The sequence below is a fragment of the Ceratina calcarata genome, unplaced genomic scaffold (assembly GCF_001652005.2).
Source record: "Ceratina calcarata isolate Rehan_Ccalc_2016 unplaced genomic scaffold, ASM165200v1 scaffold185, whole genome shotgun sequence".
Lineage (NCBI taxonomy): Eukaryota > Metazoa > Arthropoda > Insecta > Hymenoptera > Apidae > Ceratina > Ceratina calcarata.
In genome coordinates this window covers 52722-75087 of record NW_017139974.1, presented here as the reverse complement: position 1 = coordinate 75087, position 22366 = coordinate 52722, and the positions used below count along the sequence as shown (strand labels likewise).

At 50.0% G+C, this 22366-nt stretch overlaps 3 protein-coding genes across 12 annotated transcripts in view; 1 reads left to right on the top strand and 2 right to left on the bottom strand.

The window, feature by feature from the left end:
* The window catches only part of LOC108633110 (organic cation transporter 1), an 11843-nt gene extending 4125 nt beyond the window's left edge, over positions 1 to 7718 (bottom strand). The window contains exons 1-4 of one of the 3 annotated variants that reach the window (XM_026811054.1): positions 7631 to 7718; positions 3182 to 6650; positions 2755 to 3108; positions 425 to 683 (exon numbers count right to left, since the gene is read on the bottom strand). In XM_026811054.1, coding sequence (XP_026666855.1) covers positions 425 to 683; positions 2755 to 3108; positions 3182 to 3307 — 739 coding nt within the window. In that variant the 5' untranslated portion in view covers positions 3308 to 6650; positions 7631 to 7718. Of the gene's footprint in view, positions 1 to 424; positions 684 to 2754; positions 3109 to 3181; positions 6651 to 7028; positions 7083 to 7266; positions 7352 to 7630 lie in introns of those variants that run through there. The other 2 variants (XM_026811055.1, XM_026811053.1) reach the window with 2 other exon arrangements.
* Positions 7719 to 7771: 53 nt separating this feature from the next.
* On the top strand, positions 7772 to 11561 carry Vps28 (vacuolar protein sorting 28). Of its 6 annotated transcripts, XM_018038105.2 has the most exons (4): positions 7772 to 8983; positions 9047 to 9323; positions 10404 to 10628; positions 10805 to 11561. In XM_018038105.2, exons 1-4 carry the CDS (start codon positions 7860 to 7862, stop codon positions 11225 to 11227), a joined length of 2049 nt encoding a protein of 682 aa, XP_017893594.2. In that variant the 5' UTR covers positions 7772 to 7859; the 3' UTR covers positions 11228 to 11561. The 6 variants fall into 6 exon arrangements, with proteins under 6 accessions (XP_017893594.2, XP_017893599.1, XP_017893598.1 ...); XM_018038110.2 differs by lacking the exons at positions 7772 to 8983; positions 9047 to 9323 and adding an exon at positions 9965 to 10128; XM_018038109.2 differs by lacking the exons at positions 7772 to 8983; positions 9047 to 9323 and adding an exon at positions 9965 to 10227.
* Positions 11562 to 12757: 1196 nt separating this feature from the next.
* Positions 12758 to 21815, bottom strand: Trim9 (E3 ubiquitin-protein ligase Trim9). 3 transcript variants are annotated; one of them, XM_018038098.2, is made up of 9 exons: positions 20653 to 21813; positions 20112 to 20399; positions 16155 to 16250; positions 15595 to 15988; positions 15425 to 15457; positions 15065 to 15237; positions 14799 to 14937; positions 14343 to 14573; positions 12758 to 14228 (listed from the first exon to the last, which is right to left on the bottom strand). In XM_018038098.2, the coding sequence occupies exons 1-9, from the start codon at positions 21139 to 21141 to the stop codon at positions 13900 to 13902; spliced, it is 2172 nt and encodes a 723-aa protein (XP_017893587.1). In that variant the 5' UTR covers positions 21142 to 21813; the 3' UTR covers positions 12758 to 13899. The 3 variants fall into 3 exon arrangements, with proteins under 3 accessions (XP_017893587.1, XP_026666853.1, XP_017893588.1); XM_026811052.1 differs by lacking the exon at positions 15425 to 15457; XM_018038099.2 differs by lacking the exon at positions 12758 to 14228 and having other exon boundaries at positions 14482 to 14735; positions 20653 to 21815.
* Positions 21816 to 22366: the final 551 nt, after the last annotated feature.

Genomic DNA, 22366 nt, shown 5'->3' with positions numbered 1-22366 from the left:
TTGTATATCCTACAAACATTTTTTCCTATCGTCAATAGTTGACGAGTACTTTGGAAAAAAACTGTTTTTTCGTTTTTCATCAATAACTCGTGAACTATCGACATTAGCGAAAAATATTTCAAATAAAAGTTGTAGTTTTAGTCGTCAGCTACAAAAACGGTCTTATACGATTTTCTCGTAAGTTCAATGGTTTGGGAATATTTGATGAAAAACGAATTTTTGTTCCAAAAGCTGACCGTTTTGACGGTGTTCGCCCGGATTTCGTTAATGTCAATAAAATGCCAATTAATCGTACGTAACTCGTTAAATATCGAAGTTAGAAGAAAAATTCATATAATCTTCCTTGTAGAGGACGTTAGTGGATGTTTGTGATTGACTGTATAGCCAATACGTCCTTAAATCAGAAGGTAGGACGAGCGCATACCTAGTATGAAGGGTATCTGATAGATAGCTGGAAAGAAGAGACCGTTGACGGTCCTCAGCGCGGTGTAAATCACGTAGTTGGGGCTGAAGCTGGTAGCGATCGAGAATATCACCTCGAGGAACAGTATGGCGAAGAACGCGGTCCTCCTGCCCCATTTGTCGGCGATCCAGCCGAACACCACGTTGCCAAACAAGCTGCCGACGTAGAAGAAGGTCGTCGAAGTCGAAGGCCACCAGCTGTTGTCGCATACCAAGTCTAGCTATGTGGATGCATACAGCGATTAAAACGCTTGGTCCCCTCGGTTCACAAAACGAGCCGATATCGCGCCTCGATCGTGTCGTTGCTCTGATTCGCCGTTTATCTTCGGTCGTCTCGACGGTTCCGAGCGTCGGTTCGCGCGTCTCTCGAGATTCGCGGAGCGAAATCGAATTTGCCATCGAATGCATTGCGCTCACGTAGGTACCTGCACGCGACACGGTTACGTTACGCGTTAATTATTTCGAACGCGTAACGCTCCGAGAACTCGGCGCGTCGCGAGGCCGGTTGGGAGGGGTGGAAATTGAGAAACGTTCCTCGCACGGGTTTTAGACCGTTCCGGCGATCCCGGACGCGGCGTGGACGTTAGCGGCGCGCGACAAAGAGAACGTGCAAACATCGCCGCGCGAGCAAACGAAATAATCCTCATCGAGGTTCGATCAGCCTCGGCAAATAAATCGTGGCGGTGGTCGTTGATGGATTTAACACGAACTTTGATTTAAGCAAATTGCCACTCACGGACTTTTGATGTCTGCGTGAAACGCAAAAGGTAAATTGCATGGAAACACGGGAGCACTCTCGGTGCGAGGCGATGGCGTTCAGTTATATTGTCAAGGGCAGTGCACGCGCCCGTAGGCCCGTAGGACGTTAACGACACGCGCATATTTTATCACCCTGACACACTTCGAAAACGATCCATTGATATGACCGCGGTTCGAGCCGCGTCACGCGCTTCGCGTTCGTTTTTCGATCTGGTCTCGCGACCAGCAGCCTGCCGGCCGTCACCCGTTCCGACTCCGCGGTCCTCCCCTCGAACCGAACTCCGCGTACGATCAGAAGGAACCGACGGGAATCGTGTCTCGTGAAAGGAACCATAGATCACGGACAATACAGCGGAAGCGCGATTAGGGTTGGTCTTCTAAGATACGGCTCGAAACCTTTTTGAAAAGGCGGTACTCGCTTCTAGCGCGGATTTCGTACAGTTCAGACGTCCTTCCGAGTCGTTTAAAATCAAATCATTATTTGAGCGTAAAAAAACCTTTTTTTTAATTGACCCATGATCCAATAAGGTCGTTGAAAAGTTTCGTCGAATCGCTGGAACGCAGAGAATCCACGATCTATCTGTCCGTTACACCGTTGCGACTATTCGATTGATCTGATTCTTTTCTACTAGACCATCCTCCGATAAGAACGAAACGCTGACGGACGAGGGTGGCGTGAGCCCGTTTGAGAGAGCAGAAAACCTCGATCGGAATTCGGTCGATTCGATGGTTGTTTGCGTCACGAGCCCGTTTTTCCCTCTCTTCGTTTCTCCGATACCCTCGACAAAAGCGGTGCCGGCAGTTTGTAGGAGGCGTTTGATCGCATGACCGGATGATGGGGTAGGTAAATTGATCGGTAATTGGCGATGCCACCGCGGAGTCGCATGGTATCGGAGTTTGGCGGCTCGTCGCTCACCTGGACGAGGGACTCCGGGCGAGGGAAAGGGCCGAGAGTCGAGGAAACTCGCGTCTCCGCGGATCCTCGACCACGCGCGGCGCACGCGGCGTGCAGCGCGAGCTACGGCGTTGCACATCGACGGGCATGGCGTTGTCTAATTGCGGCAATTTAATAACGCGTTAATAGACCGCTCGCGAACGAGACCGCCACGTGACGAGGCCGCGCGACGCTTCTCGCCGGTTCGAGTAAACGGGACGAGCAGAATTTTCATACGCTTCCACGAACTTACCACGGCTACGACGAATAACGACCGGTTGGCAAAGGTGGATCGTACGCGGAACGGAAGATCGTCGAGCAGCGGAGAGAGGAGCTCGGATTCCGCGAACGGGACCGCGTTTTAAATCGGACGAATCCGCTGGTACGGGGAGGACGGCGAGCGACGTCGCGCGGGAAAGGCCAAGGCGAATTACCCCGTGAAACACGACTCTTACTTGCGGTCAGCTCCGCGAGCGAAATTCGTCGATTAACGCGTAGGAGAATTATGCAAACGGCCGCGACCGCTTTTCCTAACGGACTGGCTTGTCTCGCGTCGCTCGCCTCGCCGTCTTCTGTAAAAGAGAGAAAGTCAAATTTACCTCGGTTACCAGGGTGCTGTCGTAATCCCGGGTGTCGTAGATCCATCCGTGTCGACAGGGGATCTCGGGCCAATCGGGGTCACCGACCGGCGGCGGTGTCAACCGAGTCCTCGACCGATGCTCACCCTCTTCGTCCGGCCGGTGGTCCTCGAGGACCGCGTGCTCTAACCACGATTCCACGATCGCCGTGTAATTCGCGTCGTACATCTTGCACTTGGAGTACTTTTTCACCTTTCCGTCCGACTTGATGTACGGCAACGAGAGCGCCTTCCTCTCCTCGAGAGTCATCAGGTCCGTGAGATTCTCGAGCTCCGGGACTCTGCACCAGTGATCCGGGGACGCGCTGACGAACACCTGCCGGTCAAACGTTCACGATCGTTTCATTTGCGAAACCTGCGACGAACCTCCGCGACCGAGGAAGACTCACTTGCGAGAAGGCTAAGAAAGCCGCCGGGAGAGTGGCTGGTATGCATAAGAGATAGTACATGATGTTCTGATATTTGCCCTTCTCGCCCACGTGCACCAACACCTCGTCGAAGTCGATCGAGCTCATGTTTCCAATGCTGTCGGTTCACCGCGTTTCACGAGCAACGACGCTTCCGTCACGATTCTTGACTTTCTGGATTGGACGGCTGCGCGGCGACGAGGACGACGACGACGAAGGCACCGGCTCGAATCACACGGCATGACCATCGGCAGCACGGCCGTGTTTCCCTCGCGCGATGCTCCTAGGAATCGAGACGCGCTCACCGGTCGTCAACTCGTCGCACTGCTTCTCTTCTATTCTCGTTTCCTCGCGCGTTTATTCACGATGCTCGATCGACCACTGGAACCGCGCATCACATTCGCGAAACCGTGCCGCCGTCGAACGCCTCCGGTGAACCACTGCGAGGATCGCAACGTGATTAGGATCGCGAATCCGATTCCGCTGTCCTCCTTCCGTCTGACGAGATCGCTCCAAGCGCCGCGAAGATAAGCGTCGTGACCACGGAACGTTCGTGCTGCTTCGAATTCGGGATCGCGTAAAGCGCGGCGAACGCACGTCTTCGCGCGTTCTTATATGCCGCGAGCATAGCGCCGGCCGCGATCAGCCATTGCCGGAGAACACCTCCTCTCTTCCGATCCTCCCGAGCATCGTCTTCGACGGTGCCCTCCGCCTCTCCGCGGCCGTCGCCGCCCCGACGTGCAGCGTCACCGTGTACTCGATTCTCTTCTTCGTCCCTGCGCGTACCGCTCGCTGCACGCTACCCTGCGTCCTGCACCCGCCACCTGACACGATCGTTTACGTTTACGATCGTTCGTACCTCCGATCGAAAACAGATAGAGACGAGAAGAGGAGAGAAAAGGAGAGAGAGAGAGAGAGCGGAAAAAGAACAAAGACGAGAAGAGAGGAGGTGCGAAACGGTTGCGACTGTCTGGATTTTTCCGAAGGGTCTCGTTCGGGACGAGAATCATGCGTGTCGCAACGAAAACGGAATGCGGTTCTCGTCGCTGGACGAACGCACCGCGCGATAGCGAATCGTAAGGAAACGGCGCACAGCCGCTGCGCTACTGCCGGAAGCTGCACGAAATGTGCACTTCAATTTTGTGACTATGCACGCGTAGAAACGTACACGCGACGAAAAATGTGGAGCGCGCGCGCGCGCGCTCGCCGAGGTAGAGGTTCCTCCCGTCGTCCCTGGTCTCCGCGGCACCGAGTCCTCGTCGCCCCCCGGCTGCTACGCGAATTCGAACGTTCGGTGGAAACGACGCGAGCGAGGGACGTCCTCGACGACCACGTACGCGTACTCCTCCAGTGTTTTCGTTCCCAGCGAACGCGAGCTTCAATTGAAATCGTCACGACATCCGCGGGAACGTGCCGACCGTGTTTCCGATTCCAGCTTGCCCTCGAATCGAGCTCCTAGATGAGCCGCTCTCGAATCTCGGATCTCGAATCTCCGTGGATCCGGCCAGAACCCGGATTCAGGTCCACGTGACGCACACGGCTGCATCCTCGAGCCTCTCGTTGCTCTCTACAATTGCGAGTGACGTCACGACTGCAAACAACGTCATCCCGCTTCGCACGCCGTCGTCTCGTACCCGTTCGCGGCCGCTTCCTCTTATTCGGGCCATCGCTTCAGCCCGCTGCTCTTTCCCCTCCGCCCCTGCGACCGCTTCGGCCCTTTTCCCCTTTTCGCGATCGACGTGGCCGTTGCGATCGGCTCGGACCAGATTTTCGATTCACGATCGAACCTCGTTACGCAATCCGACAACGCGGACCTGATCTTTTCTCGCGAATCGCCCCGCTGCGCCGCCGTCGTCTTACTTTTCGCATTTTCCAACGCGTAAACGCGATGCAAAGACGGTCGTCGGGTTCTTCACCTGTTCCTCGCTCGTTTCATTCCCCTCGCAGCGCATTAGAAATTTCCATACGTGCGTGCCTTGCGAGAGAACTGAATCCGTAAACATCGTATTTTTACGTCGAATCTACGAGCAAAGATCTTTCAACGACAAGATAATGCGACGTCTCGCGCGTTATGTTATATGACTGCGTTTCTCGGATTCCGGATAATTAAACAATTCGATTTACGACGCGCTCGACAGGAGCTCGTCGACGAGCAAATTTTTCCACCCGATTGTCTGAGCGAAAAGCTAATTTCGCATCTGTATCGGCCGGTGATTACTTACAGTTTCTCTCATTGTTCGGACGTGAGCGCGATGAAAAATCACGATCCGTTCGCAACGTACATCGATTCGCCTGCCCCTCTACCTCTCTCCCTCGCATCGCGTTTCGTTCTACTTAACTCGCAAGCACAAACTTCCGGAATAAATCTCTCTCTATCTATCTATCTCTATCTCTCCTCTACTCTCCTCTTCTACCTCCCTTCCTTTCTACCGCTCCACCTTTTATCCGCGTTTCAACGCCGCTCCGACGATCCGGCGCAAACAGAGGATGCCTCCTCGAAAATCTTACCGATCGAAGGGAACAGAGAAAGATCCAAGGGACTCCTACGAACAGCACCACTGATCCGAATCGATGAGAGAGCAACGCCGTTCGGGCATACGCGCGTCGGTGCTCGAAAGGGTTCGTCGAGGAAGGTACCGGCACACTTCTCGGTCACTGCACAAATTCACAACGAGCGATCGAGATCGACGCGCCTCGGGACGCGATCCTGCAGCACGGTATCTCGAACGTCATCGCGCGTTCACATCTCCGGATGTCCCGATCGGTTTCAACCCTCTTGCGCCTTGCCTGCTTCAAATTCCTCTTCCCTTTTCCTCGACTACGCTGCTATTCACTTTCCTTCCACCCCGACTGTACCTCCGACCGTACCTCGTTTCCTTCGTGTCCTTTTCTACCCCTGTCCGCCTCCGTTCTCCGTTTGCTCGCTCTTTGTCGGCGAAGAATGAACCGGCAGCAGCTACCACCAGAAGAAGTAAGTAGCCTCCATCGCGAAGTGAAACTGAAGCAATCGTGGATACAAGGGGTCCGTCCACGGTCCTATCTATCGTTTCGAACGTCCCCCTTGAACCTTCTCTCTCGCCATCGTCCCGTCCCGGTCCCCCTCGTTCTTCGCTCATCTCTCTCTCTCGTTCTCTCTCTCGTCTCAATCGGCGTACGCGGTTCCCTCCACGATGCCCTCCTCTTCGCCTCGATCGGCACTCTCCTATCGCGCTACACGCTCGACTACTATCTCGACTATTAATATAAAAGAGGGTTCCTCGACACTCGCCGCCCGGTAATTGCACGGTGTGCATCACAACCGCTCGCTCACTCGAATTTACGCGTACACTCGCGCCAATTCTCTCCTCTGCTCTTCGTCCTCCTCATCCTGCTTGGCCTCATCTTTCGCTCTGTTCCAACCCCCAACCTTCCCTTCCCGTGCACAGCACTTCGCTCATCGTCCTGAGCTTGTCTAAACAGTAAACATTTCACAGATACTACGTTTATTCGTCGGAACACGAGCGTGCGTGCATGCATATATGTTCATGAGCAACATATTATTTCTTTACATCATTTAAGCCTTGACGGACAGCGAGATAGGAAGTGTGTAGGCAATAAGACCGCGTGAGTAAGAGACTTATCGTTAGTAATATGCCGGCTAGTAAAGATGAAGATACGAGAATCATTTTTAACAATTATGAAATAATTTCCCAGTCTACACGCTTAAGCATGCGATAGATGCTCGTTAGAGTACGCGTGAATCTATCGAGAGGAAAGAGTCGACGCGTGTAACTTGGCATTAGCCTTTGATTTTCTTTCTATCGAAAAATAGTAAAGAAAAAGAATCTACCGAGACTCATAAAAATGCCATACAGTTGAGACGAGTGAAAAATAACGTCCCGACTCCTGACTCCTGCTGACTGACATCCCGCCGGTGACACCGACACGACGTCAGATGAGATTCGAACGATCCTACTTGCTCGCGTTGTCATGGCAGTAGAAATGGTCTGTTCGAACCTAACCAAGGTACCCGCGAAGTAGTACAAGTGTATAAATACGTTGCAACAAATACGTCTAGACGTATGTACCTATGTACGATGAATGAGGATCGGTGAGAAGTCTCATCGTTTCAGTGAAACGGTGAGAATTTCTGTGACTGCTGCACTGACTTTAACCACAACGTCGTAAAACCACTGAACGATGATTCTTAACCTTAGACACGATACGATCAGTGACGCGTACGTGTGCTGTAGTTATAATGTAGTTTGCGATTAAACTAGGGTCTGTGTATAGAGCAAATTCAGGTTTCGTTTCGCGAAATGATAGATGGAAATGTCGGAAAACCGTAGTCACTGAACAGTTCGTGCCGCGTAAATGTCAGTCACGTGTGTTTGTTGATGTTGACGGATCGTTCGGTTTGGTGAACAAATTTTAGTACGCTTAAGTACTTACATTAATAAAACTTTACACTGTAAACATCATTGTTTTTTTTTGTTGACTGAAAGTACGATGTGATATGAACCCATCGACGTCAGTTGACTAGCGCCAAAAAAGCGTATCGATTTGTGTCGCCTTGACCGACCTCCGTTCTGCCGAGGCAGGAGAGCCATCGATCGGTCGATCGAGGAAGGATGCGAGGCGCCACAGTTTTATTAACAAATTATAATAAATATTCGAGGAGATGAACGATGATACCAGAAAAGATGTAAGAAAAAATTTATTTGGCTCTCCATTCGCTGACGTTCCTTCCGCATCAAATTCTGTGCTCGGCAGAAATGTTCGTTCATATCCAAGAAGGAGGAACGCCGAAAGTAATATTCCGGAGTGGAACGTTCCGACTCCTAATCGATCTCCCATTTTGGGTAAAAACTCGTGTTCTAAGGTGAGAAAGCGAAGGAAGCTAATGAGAGCAGCGGATTTAAACATGAACTCTATGGGTCCTCGTGACACGGTGGTCACAGAATATTTAGAGAACAAACGAAAAATCATGTGCACTCAAAAAGCGGGTTTGTCGTTTGAACAAGATAGAGAACGTTTGCAAATCGATTTCGAACGTGCACTCGACACAGATTCCACGAGACGCGCACCTCTCGCGGCAGATTCGAAGGTTGTTCAAAAGGACAAGGGTGATAAAAAGAAGACGGAAACGATTGAAATCGAAAGTAGCAATGGTGAGGATAACGACGCCGATGACGCCGAAAAAGAGACGGAAACACTCAACACAGATTCCACGAGACGCGCACCTCTCGCGGCAGATTCGAAGGTTGTTCGAAAGGACAAGGGTGATAAAAAGAAGACGGAAATGATTGAGATCGAAAGTAGCAGTGGCGAGGATAACGACACCGATGACACCGATGACACCGAAAAGAAGACGGAAATGATTGTGATCGAAAGTAGCAGTGGCGAGGATAATGACGTCGATGACGTCGAAGAAATACATATAAAGAGCAGCGATACCGAAGTTCGTCCCAGCGATGGTATAGAACTCGAGGCCACGCAAAATATTGTCGTTGATGGAAATCAGGATCGATCCCCCGTTTTCGGAGCATCGCCGTTCTCGTGCGATCAGTCGTCTGACGAGACGTTCTTCTCGGAAAGGGAACGATCTCCTTGCGATTTGATTAGCGCGAAACCTTCTCAAGAGATCTCCGGGGGTTCTTCGGCAATTATCAATGTCGTGGAGGAGAAGCCGCCCGAAACCGCGCTCACCATCAGCGCGGAGACATCGCCGCGGAGGACGCAATCGGATCCCTCGATGCAATTGACTCTTCTAGACTCGGGAAAAAAACGGAAGAAACCAAAGAGGTAGATTTTAACGTAACTCCTTACCGTAAGCACGATCATTTAAAAGTAACATCGATGTTCTAGGGGAAGTTTGACGGAGAAGTTACATTCGATGATCAATAATCAAAGATCGTCTGTACGTTTGTGGAGATATCAGTTGAGACGAACAATGGAAACCGGGACTCCTGTAGCTTCCGTTTCCGTCTTTGTCCGAGAGTGCGTCAGTCGCCTCGGTAGACAGTTCCTAGAAGGATTCGTGGTCGAAGATTCGCACGGTTTATTATCGTGGGACAAGCGATTACTATGGATCATGATCGTTCCTGAAATAACAGGCAAGATCGAGATGAAATCCGATGGTTTAGTACAGATCTTCCCGCCATGGGAAGTCTTAGATGACGCGGCACCGCTGCTCAACGTAGCTTTCATACGCTTTGTATCTAACAGGGAAGTAGACGCTAAGCGGTACGAAAACATGAATGTAGACTCGCGTAAAAGGACGGTCATCGAGGAATTCGATTGTCCGTGTCTCGGCGCGAATAAAATGATAGTCAGTTGCAAAGATCGATTCAGCAGGCCCAATGTCATCCAAAGATTATTTAAACACGAGACACGATAAGAATCAATTTTTATTACGGCGTTTGTTTGCCTGCATCTTAAAGTCGACGAACTTTCAAGAACGTGAGCGAGATTATGAATTTCAGAAAAATGCCAAAACAAGTACAAGTTATAAGACCATTTTGCAATATAAATTACCTTGGTAAATACTGTTATCTGTTTTAAGTGTGTTCTAATAAATCGATCACCGAAATCACGGACTTAGGAGGATTTCTACGTATCCTAAACCGGATACAAGTACAGTAGACAGACGACGAAATAAGGCAATATAAACGTTGCATTCAATAAAAGCAAGCCGTTTAAATACCTTCGTGAGAAACTGATAAGGCAGAAACGCTCTTCTTGACGCTGCGATCGTCCTGTAGATGGCTTTGCCGCATGACGCGACACTCCTCCTCCTCGTGCTAGTGACGTGACCCGAGGAGACTTGCTAGGACTGAAACCTTTGAGTATTTTGTGCCAGTACATGGGTTATGACAGTTTTTCATTCGATTTTCATTGAGTGTCAACGTTAACGTCGCGTGCCTATTTTGCAGTGCTATGATTCTTGAGTAATTCTCGTTCTGTACAAATGATTAAATTCTAAGACGAGTGAATTGTTATATCGTATCTTCTATACCGATCAAATTCACAGTTTGACGTTTCGTTCGGTACCTATTTCTTTGTCTTAACATTCGTCCCCATTGGCAGCGTCTCGGTTTATAATTTACTCCTCATAGTTTCTCGAAATTTTCCGTTAGTAAAGGTTCTGTGCGTTTCACCCTAACCTTCGGTCTTGATCGAACCGTTGAAATTATTAGTGACGACGACGTTATCGCAATTGTAGAGAACAATGTCGATAGCTCAAGATCGGCCAGAGCTCTACGAGGAAGTGAAGCTTTATAAAAATGCCCGGGAAAGGGAAAAGCACGATAACCAGGCAGACTTGTACGCGGTCGTGAATACTTTGCAACACCTCGAGAAAGCGTACATCAGAGATTGCGTGACTCCAAAGGAATATACGGCTGCATGTAGCAAACTGTTGGTGCAGTACATAGCTGCTTTCAAACAGGTACAAGATCATAAATAAACGCTATCGTTATACGTGTTCCGTACATGTTCCGTTCGTATTCATTTCTCAAGTAACTTTCGTACCCTCCCTCCGATCGCGATGATCACTTTTAACGCCGACAGATCGAGATCGCAACAGCGAAACTAATTATTATTTGTAATTTTTCATCCGTTCAGGTGCAAAGCGAACAGTTTCCTACGATAGACGCATTCGCCAGAGCGTTTCGATTAGACTGCCCAGCCGCGCTCGAAAGAATCAAGGAAGGCAGACCTATCACCATAAAGGACGACAAAGGGAACACGTCAAAATGTATCGCGGACATCGTGTCACTGTTCATCACGTTAATGGACAAATTACGGCTGGAAATCAAAGCTATGGATCAGCTACATCCAGATCTGAGAGATCTGATGGATACCATAAACAGATTGAGCATCTTACCGAGCGACTTCGATGGGAAAGAAAAAGTCGCGGAATGGCTACAAACGCTGAGTAATATGTCTGCATCCGACGAACTGTCCGACACGCAAGTCAGACAGTTGATCTTCGACCTGGAAACGTCCTACAATGCTTTCACTAAAATTCTGCACAATTCTTCGTAATAATCGCTGTTCGGTCAATATCTAACGATTCCCCGTTCAGATGTTCAAGGATATCGTAATCGGTTTGTAATTATGCTATGAGAACGTGTACAAAGGAAGATGGCTGTTTTATACAAAGTTTAACGCACTGACTCCATGGCAAATTGTTCAATGTAATACACAAGGCAATGTACGTGCTATATTGAACGAAAGAATAAATATGATTGTTGGTGCTCGATCGAACGAGTGAATCGATCCTACGTTTACCAACGATGCGATTGATCAGCGGCAGTTTAAGAATAATTCCCTGCTTCTAGCTAAGATATTTCTTATAATAAAAATAGAATCTGGTTTATTACGTGTTAATTCACCGTTTGTAGACGCGTGAGAAATTGCCCGCAAGGCTCGTCTGACGCGATAAGCCACCGATGATCCAGTCCGATCCGAAATTAAGTCCTGCATTCTCATTCTCTTCTCCTCAATTTCCTCGCACCAATTTCGAATCTTAGATGATAAAGTAATTCCGAAAGTTCACTCGATAAAAGTAAGTAATGTAATTCGCGATCCAATGGACGGCGTAATGGCGGGAAAACCGCGTCACGTGATCGTCTCGATCGTATCGATTAAATATCGATCTTCGAGTTTTCTCCGATTTTCTATCATTTAAATTTTGTACAGAGCGGAAAGGCTATACGGACCTTGTCCAAGAGCCATTTGATCTAAGTTAGCTCAGATTAGAAAATCGGTTAAATAAATAATAAATCATTTAAATTTAATGGCGCAGCGTGGCCGGAATTCCGTCTGATCGTTATACATGGGAGCTTACCATTTTCAACGAGACTCGAGGCGAAACAAAAGATAGAAAAAGCGTGACCAGTAACCGCGAAGAGAGTCTCGTTACGAAAGTGGTGCGTCGCGTCGTTTCGATTTTTAAAGACAAGCGCGAACACTAGTCTTACTTCCTCCCGGCTCGATTCTGCGGTGAAAGACGAAACGCTGTGGTTACTCGTCGTATTACCACCGTCGTCCCACTACTTTCCTGGTTTCTGGTTCGCCTGACAAGAGATGAGTAACACGAGGACTCCTATTCTCTTGACAATTGTCGTCTCACAGTTGCTTCGTTTCATGTTCCGTTACTTTCGATTCGAAACGCTTTTCAAGCACGTTCATTTAAAACGATGCTTATGTCCGTGTACACGTCTCGTCTGTCTCGAGATGTTAAAAAATTGGCGGTATTGCACGAGGCAAACGATCTTCGAACAAACGTAACTCCAGCTGTAACCTACTTCAGTATTTTATATTTGCTCAAACCGCACACTTTTTATTTCGCTGGTCCGTCTTTATTTCATACGAGTGTTTAACGAGCGTCCAACGATTTTAAGAGATCATACTCGAGGAATTGAGGACGTTCTCATCCGACGATTAATTGGGTTAAAACATTGCGTACACCTCGAGAAGAAATAGTACGGACGATTTACCTATTTCGATGCGCGACGAGTATTGATTTCCCAAGTGGGATGGGAAGCAGGATCATCTTCTGGGGAACTTCCGTCACTGTTCCTGGTGCGTTTTTATTGATCGAATATCGAATAAAGTCGTAAATACAATTAGTAAATTCATCGGGAGTATGGGCGAAATACGTATATACAAATATATACAACGCTGACAATGAACCTCCTCGTTGCCGGGAGTAGTCGTTGCCGGGGTTTTTACGAGGATGTGTGCGCTGCAACATCTATTTTAAATTAATTCGAAACGTCTCGTAATATTTATATTCCGAACCAACTGTTCGAGTACGAAATGGTGAGTATAAAAATAAGAAAAGAAACAGAAATAAGCAATGAAGGCGAATGCAAAGTAGATGAAATATTCTATCGGGGACTAGAACATGTTTATTCGATTCATTATTTTTCACTAATGCTTACGATCTTGCTCGCTGTATCCTTCTTTTCTATCGTTTCTCCCCTCCCTCTCTTCTACTCTACCTCCCTTCCCTCCTTTCTTCCCTCCTTCCTTTCTTGAATCAATCCGAATACGTTTTACTAAATACCGACAGAATTTACCTTACGCCTACGCGATTATACTTATACGTATCGATATGGTTAAGAATACGATCGCTCTCACGATCGTCAGACGGAGAACACTTCGGTTTACGTATTCGTCGTAAATGGCAGTCTTCGATTCGACAACTGGCAGGTCTCTGGCAGTGATCTTGAGACGAACAATCGAAAGATATTATACTTTTTTTCCCTTATCTATAGTATCCCGAGATCGACAACGTCGAGAAAAGCCGATTCCACTTTCAAGCGTAAGAAACACGTTCGAACGAAACTTGATTACACTACACGTTTATCCTATTACGAGACTTGTGCGAGGTACTGTTCGCAAAATTATCGAAACCTAAGCTCGAGACGTCCGCGTAGCACATTTCGGAAATAGTACGTGTGAACGTAGGCATGTATGTATACGTGTACCTCGACGCTTGTAGAAAAAAATAAATTAAAAGTGATAAGATTTGCGGGACGACGTCGTAGTGTCGCCGGTTGGTCGGTAAATCGTCATCAGTTGGTCTCACCGAGGTTCTCTTCGACGATTTTCTCGAGATGACCGTTGAACTCTCTCGACGACTTGTCGCTCGAACCCGAGAACCCGATCTCCTGCAACAGGCCCTTTTTCAGGACGGTTAGGTATCCCTAGCTCTGAACAGCGTCCGTCATATACTCTTCGTGCAGCGCTAACAGATGACGAGGAACGTCCAGGGCCGTGTGCAGAGTGACGGTCACTCCACGGTTTAAACTGACGGCCGGATAGAACACGCCGTAGAGATCGCGAAACGCGATTCCGCCTTGTGGCTGGTCGTTCACGAAGAACCGCATCGTGTGAGTAGTGTCCAGATCCAAGAGGACGCCCACCGTCGAGCCCTGTTGCACGCCGCCCTCGGTTCTCTGCGCGTGACCTCCGCCGTGCATGAACCAGGAACGCTGCCGATCTATGTACATGCTCCAACCCTTGTCGTCCTTACCTAAGATCAATCGTGCCGATGCAATCGCGGTCAGCGCCGGAAAAGGGAACTTCTCGATTCGACACGAAGCCTATTAAAAGTTCGCTAATCATACCGCCATCAATAGAAACTTACCGAGCATTCGATCCCGCGCCACTTCGGCCCTGGCTATGCCGAACGCTGGATCCGTATCGCTGTGGTAGCGATCGATCGTCAACTCCCAGTAGTGAACGCCCCGCGAGAATCCGACACTCGACAAGACCACCCGGTGCTCGTAGCCCTCGCAGGACGCGCTCATCGCGTCCTCGGAAACCGATACCTCCTGTGGTACACCGGACGCCCCGGTTGCCCACGAGAACCAAGCCACTGTCAGCCGACAAAACGGTACGGACGCCAAATGAAATAATCGACCGATCAATTCCCCTCGACGCTCAGCTTAACCGATCGTCGTTCTCGTATGACGGAATCGAGCGGGCAGACGACTGCCACGATTTCGAACATTGGAGACTGAACGATGGCGAACAGAAACTGGAGACGCGAATACCGATTGTGTTCGAGGATGCGGTAGAAAAAAAAAGGGTCGAGACTCACCCTCAGCGGTTTGGAGACCGATCAGTTCCGAATATTCGCCCTCTCCGGCGCTGTTGAACGCTCTCACTCTGGCGTTGTACAGGCAGTTGAAGTGCAACCCGTCCACGGTGCAAATTGTTTCTCGGCCGCAGTACACTTCCTAAACGAACACGTCGCGAACTGATTAACACCGACGAGCCGGGTCAGCTCTTCGACTTTCGACCAATACTCGCGACGACGCGTATCCAACTTGCGTCGCGCGTAAAAAGATCAAGGTTTTCATTTACCCTGAATTCTCCGCCGTATCCGTCGTCCAATTCCAATAAGTATCCTTCGATGGCGGGTCCTCTCTGGCTGGCACATCCGACGATCCCGTGTCCAGGTGGAGGTTGCCAAGCGACCGTCACGCTGTTGTTTTCGGCGCTGCACTCTTCCGGTATCAAGATCGGGGCTCCGGGCGCTAAAAACATCCGGAGGTGAATGTCCTCGAACCGATCCGTCATCGGCCGACAGGATCGCAGACGGACACGGAAGGACAGAAGGAAAAAGGAGGAGCGTCGAGAGACGCTTGTTCGTTTCTCGTCCAGAACATAAAATAGCTGAACGCAGTTTTGAGAGACTCCGAGCGTTCCTTCGTTCATAATTACCTGCAATCGGGAAACGATCTTCTCCTTCGGATGCTGCGTCCAACATACGGCAATCGTTTATGTTCGATCAACAATACACTTTCGACCACCGAAAAGACGCGTCGATGATCGGAAAGAGAGAAAGAGAAGAAAAGACCGAGCGGGAGAGACGGTGCACGGGGAACGCTTACGTTTTAATTGAACGAAAGTGAGTTGATCTATAGCGCGTCGTAGCGGCTTGTCGTCCAACGTGAGATCGAGCAGAGGTAGTCGAGCGATTTCTTGCACCCCCTCGGCGCCTCCCCAAGAACCGGCAGCGGTCGCTGCTCTGACCGACAGCATGCCACCGATCTGGAGGAAGGCAGCGCCGTCGGTCTCCTTGAGAGTTTCGATGCAGAAGGTGAGAAGGGCGGTGGTCGCTTGCAGATGAGACGCGCATCTGGCCACTTGGTCCCTCAACGAGCGTACCCTGGCATCTTTCGTTTGCCGGGCCGCTTCGATCAACCGAGATTTCCTTGCCTGCAAAAGACTCACCAGAGTCGCCACCCTCTCCTCCACTTCTTCCTCTAATGCGACGCACTCCTCCTGTCGACATATTCATAAATTCTTATTTGCAACTGCGAACGAACGCAGACGACGGGGCGGACGCGCTTAATGCAATTAACGCCGGTCCTTTCGCTACAGAGACGGGCTAATGCGAAATCTGGAGGGGGGAGAGGAGGGTTTGACCCACGACCCACGGGATACTCACGTGCACTTTGTCCGTCATTCCTTTGAGTCTCTGAATGAATTCCGTCGTCGAGCGAGCCCTTTCCGACAGCTGTTGTAAATTCTGCGAGAGCTCCGTCTGTAATCGTATCGAAATCCTTTAGAAACCTGCGTTACGCGACGGCGACGTCTGTCGTCGAAGAAGAAGCGCGACCGAAGGTCGAACGATCGCGCGAAACACGTAACGTGCAACAGTTGCGTTCGTTGCATTGTGACGAGGCAACGCGTCAGCCAATTTGTCCGTCTGTCTGTCCGTCTGGTGACGTAGACCAGATTAAATAGTCGATAGTCGGTGCCGGAGGATGATCGAGTTACTCTTTCCGAGTTAGCCGCGACCGCACCAGCACGGCGCCCCATCTAATTTCCGTAATTTTCCTTGGTAATTCGCCGACGGAAATGATCGCGATGTACATTCGCTGCGGTTCTTCACCTTAACGTTCGTTCACCCGAGGACTCTTCGAATTAGCCCGACCAGAGATACCTATCGAACACCGAAACGAAACGACGAACGCAGCACCTGTTAATTAAGCGGCTCGATCGAATCTCGTCCAACCACTCGTCACAGAGTAATTGCAACAGTCGAGGGTACTTGGATCGATTCTCGCGGAGCATTCTCCGTTTCTCGAGATTCGTTCACTGTTGACGCGCGCTTCTCTCGAATCCCTAATGATGATTCGCTTTCTCCACTCTCGTTCAGTTCTCATTCTCAGTTCCTGTTCCGTGAAACGGTCAGCCGAAAAGAGAACACGATCTCATTCCTTCGAGGACGGTTTCTAACCTCTCTTCGAGTATTAATATCGCATTTAGACAGCCAGCATGCATTTGCTAGAGGAGGTACAACAAGAATCCCATTATACATGTTTAAAAGTGGGACGACCCGGGCACGCTTGGACGAGTTAACCTATGAACCAGCGTCAGAGACATTGAGTGTAGCTGCCGCGATGAAACGTTCTGAATCGAAGAATCGAGGAAGTGTCGTAGAAATAGGAAGCTCGTATGTATTCCAGACATGGAACAGAGTAATGCATTCGCTCGGAATCGATCGACTGCGGCTACAACCACCGTCCCCGTTGTCGTCTATACATCGTACGACTACCCGACAAATACGAACGAACTCCGTTGATTCTCGGCTGCGTACTTAATCGACTACGATGACAAGCGACAGCCTCGCGATCAGAATTAGACGAACGTTGCGTCGCCTCTATTAATCGAATCGTTAGAACTCCACGCAGCGGGCTTCCGACAGCTGTTTCTACTCTCCTCCTGTGGAGCGAGCGAGACGACTAGCCATGCAAATTGAAACAATCGTCGCGAGAACTTGTTTGCATCCGAAGAATCACGCGTTGCTTCGATTCTGTCGCGACGCGACTACGTATTTGTGTATTGCATCGTCGAAGCGTACGCCTGTTTGTATCGTATCACCGTTGCTTATCGTCGTAATGAATAATTGAAAGAAGGTCTCCAGTCTCTGAACAAGGGCACGCGTGTAACGGGATAAAACTCTATTACCATCCCTACGAACGAAGGACAGCTGCGACGCTATTTAAAACGCGAGTCCTCGTTTTAGGTCCCGCGTACCAGAATCTCTGCTCGCGCGGAGGAAGGCTTCCTTCCTTGTGCACAGACCAAAGATTAATTCCTGCGTAGATTGTTCTAAGAAATTTTCATTGGTTCGCACTCTGACAACGTTTCGTGCGGCTGTAGGTATCGCTATACGTCGAAAGTAACAATCCGGCGGATCAACGTCCGCGGTTAAATTATGTATCTACGATACGTATCTGGTTCGTGAGCGGCAGGCGCAGCTGTGCCTTTGATAATAACGGGCGAGCCGAGTAATATTTTCAGCCGAATCGACCAAAGTACCGGATAATTGCCGAGCCATAGTCACGATGCACTCGTATTTCGCGTTGATACGAAAGGGACGAACCCCTCTTGGAATCGGAAGGGCTCCTGAAACCCACGCGTGTTCCCGTTTTCGCTTGTATACACGCTTTACGCACACGCGCGATCGATCCGGTGAAAATTTAAGCCCGGCCGAATGGTAGGCGAGCGTTTCGGTAGCTACGTACAAACGAATCGGCACGCGCAAAGCCTGCAGCTGCGAGAGCATCTTCTTCGAATGCGAGAGCAAAAGAGTCGTTGGCTATCGCGACGATATTTATAGTAGAAGATGAAAGGGAAGGAAACGGAACGAAACGGATCTCCTCGAACTTCTCCGCGACCATTCTGTTCCACGTATGAAGGAGTAAACGGCAGTTCTTTCGACGGACGCGAAGTATTCGGGACTGGTCGAAGGTCGGTCGTAAGCCGCATTAATAGAAAGCATTGATTTTCAAATAAAAGGACGACGTGATCGTGCTCGTGTCGCGACACGGTACGTTCCGTGCGTAGCGGCACTAGATAGGTAATGAGATGCACGTTTGCGTAGAGCCTAACACCCGAGCCCTGCCCTGAGTGCGTGCTCCGTGCAGCTATCGCACCGAACCAATCAGACTGAGACTCCATAAACATTTCACCCGCGAGACATCCGATCGATGCGAACGAGAAAAACAGTACGATGTCTGTTTATCTCTCGCATGTTTCTTTACGCGCCTGAACGAAGAAATGCTTGAAAACAGAAATTTCGGACACGTCACGGAAAAGCTCGAAAGTAAATCGCGTGCCAGACCCACCACTCCTCGTACTATACACGCACCCTTTGTTTATTTCCCCGGTCGAGTGCGCGGAGTATCAAAGGCTGGCACTATTTCAACTACTATTTTCGTTCGGAGACTCCACGCGCGTCCCCATTGGGTTGTTTCTCATAGATTTTCCTACGTTTCCACGAAAACCGAAACTAGCTACCTATAGAATAGAAGTAACCCAGTCTTGATAAAGAGGGTGGAAAGAAGAGACACGGTTGGCCTTCGCCTCGCGAATTCATGGACGTACTCTGTGTGCCGCCTATGCGAGGACAGCGGTCGATGGCCACTGGACGTCAGTCGCGCACTTACGTATATGAAAGGCATCTTACTTCGTGCCTCGACTCGCGCCATTTCCCGGCAAGTTTCCTTTTATGGGATCTAATATTATGCGAGCCGACCGACTAGAATACTAGACGATCTCGTCTACTCGCATTTCCGCGAATTCTCAATGTTTTGCGCTTTATCACTCTCCGTTGCGCTTTCGATCGTTCAATCGTTACCGCGTGTAGATTTCGCTTACGCTTTACGCTAAAACCGACCAAACGACGTTGTCTATAAAGCGTGAGAACAAGGACACGCGAGCATCGAGGAGAGAAAATACACACAGAATAAGGACACTCGTCGAGAGGTACAGTGCGCGCTCCATTCTTTTTCGTTGCTCCCTGCCAACTCTACCCACGTGGACCTCCTCCTCTTTTCTCCGGCCCCGCTCTTTCATTTGGTTCTGGCGAACAATGCGACGGAACGGGAACCATACGAACATCGGTCCCACAACAAAATCTGGGTGCTTTGTTTAATCGCTGTCGTACGAGGACCATTGATCGCTCGGACAAAGGAGCGTAGGATGAATCGGTAGGGTCTAGGTCATCTCGTAGAAAGACTGAAACGAGCAAGTGCGTCGGGAAGTATACCAACGAAATAAAGAGGACACGATCCACGATGTGGACATACGCGACATCGAAACCAGCTGTCGATCGTACGGCTCTTCTCTCCTACCCTACGATTCGCGGTCGTTGATCTACGTCCACAGTTGGCGCGCGCACCAAAATAGAGGCAACGATCGAGTTCCGTGAATGGAGACTTACGTACGTTAGAACCAGTTTCGTGAAGGTCGTCCAAGTGAATTTTCGGCCCATCGGAACGATTCCGATTGTCGTCGATAACTGGTTCATCGGTACCGATCACGATCGATCCTCGGTCGCACGCTTTACGTTCACGTCCGACGATTTGAAGCAATATTCTCAGACGCTACATACCTTCTGTGCCTTGCAAGCCGCGGCCAACGGGAGAACGTCGTGCGGATGAGCAGTGTGACGGTCTCGAAGGCAAAGGGTGCATATCGCGGCCTTGCAAAGGGCGCAATAAAGAGACAGCGGTTCGCCGTTGTGATCGGCGCAAAGGGGTGTAGTTTCCGCGGCCGAGCCGCGAGAACCTCGAGCACCACCGTTCGATTGCCAGCTGCCTCGAGGCGGGCCCAGATTGTGCGTTGCCAGTGGTCCCCTCTTCGGATGACACGACTCTCTGCACGCGTCGCAATACAAGACCTGAAACGACCCCAACCCCCTCTTTTACTCTTCACGCTCCGTACTCGTAGAGAGGATATCTGTTCGAGAAATTGAGGATAGTACTTAGCGATCGTCGTGAAACGGGACGATGGGACAAGGTCGCGAGGGTCATGCTCGATCTAAAAAGAAGCTTGCTGCAAACTCTCGCGATATGGACAACAGACACGAAACGATCGTTCGAGAGAAATATACAACAGAGAGAAAGAGGGATGGAAAATCGGCGTTTACCGACCTCGCATTGCTCGCAAGCGACGGTAGCGTCCCGAGGTTCGGCTTCGCACATCTGACATTGCAATCTCGTGTTCCTCGACTCTTGATACTTCTCAACGATATGTTGCATCGCCCTGTACTTGGGTAAATTGTGAGCTCCGCCTTCGTCGAAGTAGACGGTCTTCTGACAAACCGGGCAGGAGAGGCACAAAGTGCCGCCTGACGGTGGGAAACCTCCGTTTCCAGGTGTGCCGACATAGCTTCCGGGCCGCGAACTGGTCGACGTACTGCTGCACACCACTCCGGAATCGGTTTCGGAGAGGATCGAGAGTTTGTCGGCCTCCTGGTCGGATCCTGGCGCGTTCGACGAGTCGGTCGACGACTCCGGCGGGGAGTCGGGAGGTGCTTGTAAATTAACCGCGCACGCTAGACAAAGGGCATGCCAGCAGGGCAACAACACCGGTTCGACGAACAGCTCCTTGCAGCAGGGGCATCGCAGCTCGTCCTCCATCCTCTCGCTTCTCTTCTTCTCGTTCTCGAACGCTAGTGACGTGCGACTCGCTTCCTACAGTCGTTCGCGCTCGTCGATCTCTTTCTCGCGGTTCCTTTTCTTCATTAACATATCCCTCCCGTTGCACACACGCCCGGACGATTACCAATCTTTACGATCAGTTACCGCGGTCGCTCTTTACCATGGTTCCCGGTAACCAGTCAACGACGATCTGCTACTTGAGAACTGCTTCGATGGCGTCTTCGCGATTCATTCGTTACTACGATAACTCTCCAGGACGATGTGACACACCGGATCACTTTCATTACCATCGATCATTTCGGCCTAGCTTTTCTCGCCGACCCTGGGTGCCTGCACAGAATTCGTAGGAATCGTTCGATTCGTAACACACATCTGTGTCATGCCGCGGTTCAATTTATACACGATACACGATACGCAAGACGCCCAAACGCGACTCACGAATACCTGCTTTTTATTATTGATCGAGTTCCATCCGGGTCTGACGCGATTCACGCGCGAACCATTACAGATATTACGCGATGCGCACTGTTGCACCTTATACGTCTACTCGATTGATAAATTTACAATTCGGTAAACAAGGATGCAATGATAACGACACCGTATGACACTGTCTACGAGACGTCACCGGGTTGACTGACTTTCGACGACGCTCGGCTGCACCATCTTAGCGCATCACGATCGCGCACCAGCCCAGGAACGGCCACTGCGTTTTCATTTCCCTGCACTCTCTACACTTTAGAACGAAACGAACAGCTCGTGTCTACAATGCAACGATTCGACTACGATGCAACGACACTGAATAAATTCGACACTGATAAACCGAGAGCACAAAAACCTGCACGTACACCAAAAACGTCTTAACCATGCTTAACCTGCTTAACCACAGCGACGATACACAAAATGGCGGGGCCACCGGTGTCGGGGCGCCACATGCTGGAAGCTGTCAGGTCACGTGACACGGGTGAGTGTATAGCGACATCGGGCAGACACTGAAAACGACGTCAGAGGTACGTATATAGTGTAAGTATATATAATCAGAGAGAAACTGAGAGCGCTCATTTTGGGGTTTTCCATGGACTTAAAGGACGGTGCCTAAAGTGGGATTATTGGCGAGGGGAGGGCTCCCAAAGGCATGAGGGGGAAAACAGCTCTGTTTGAGCCCACAAGTGGTGCCCTCAGTGCGGTCCCGCTTGATTTTGAACAT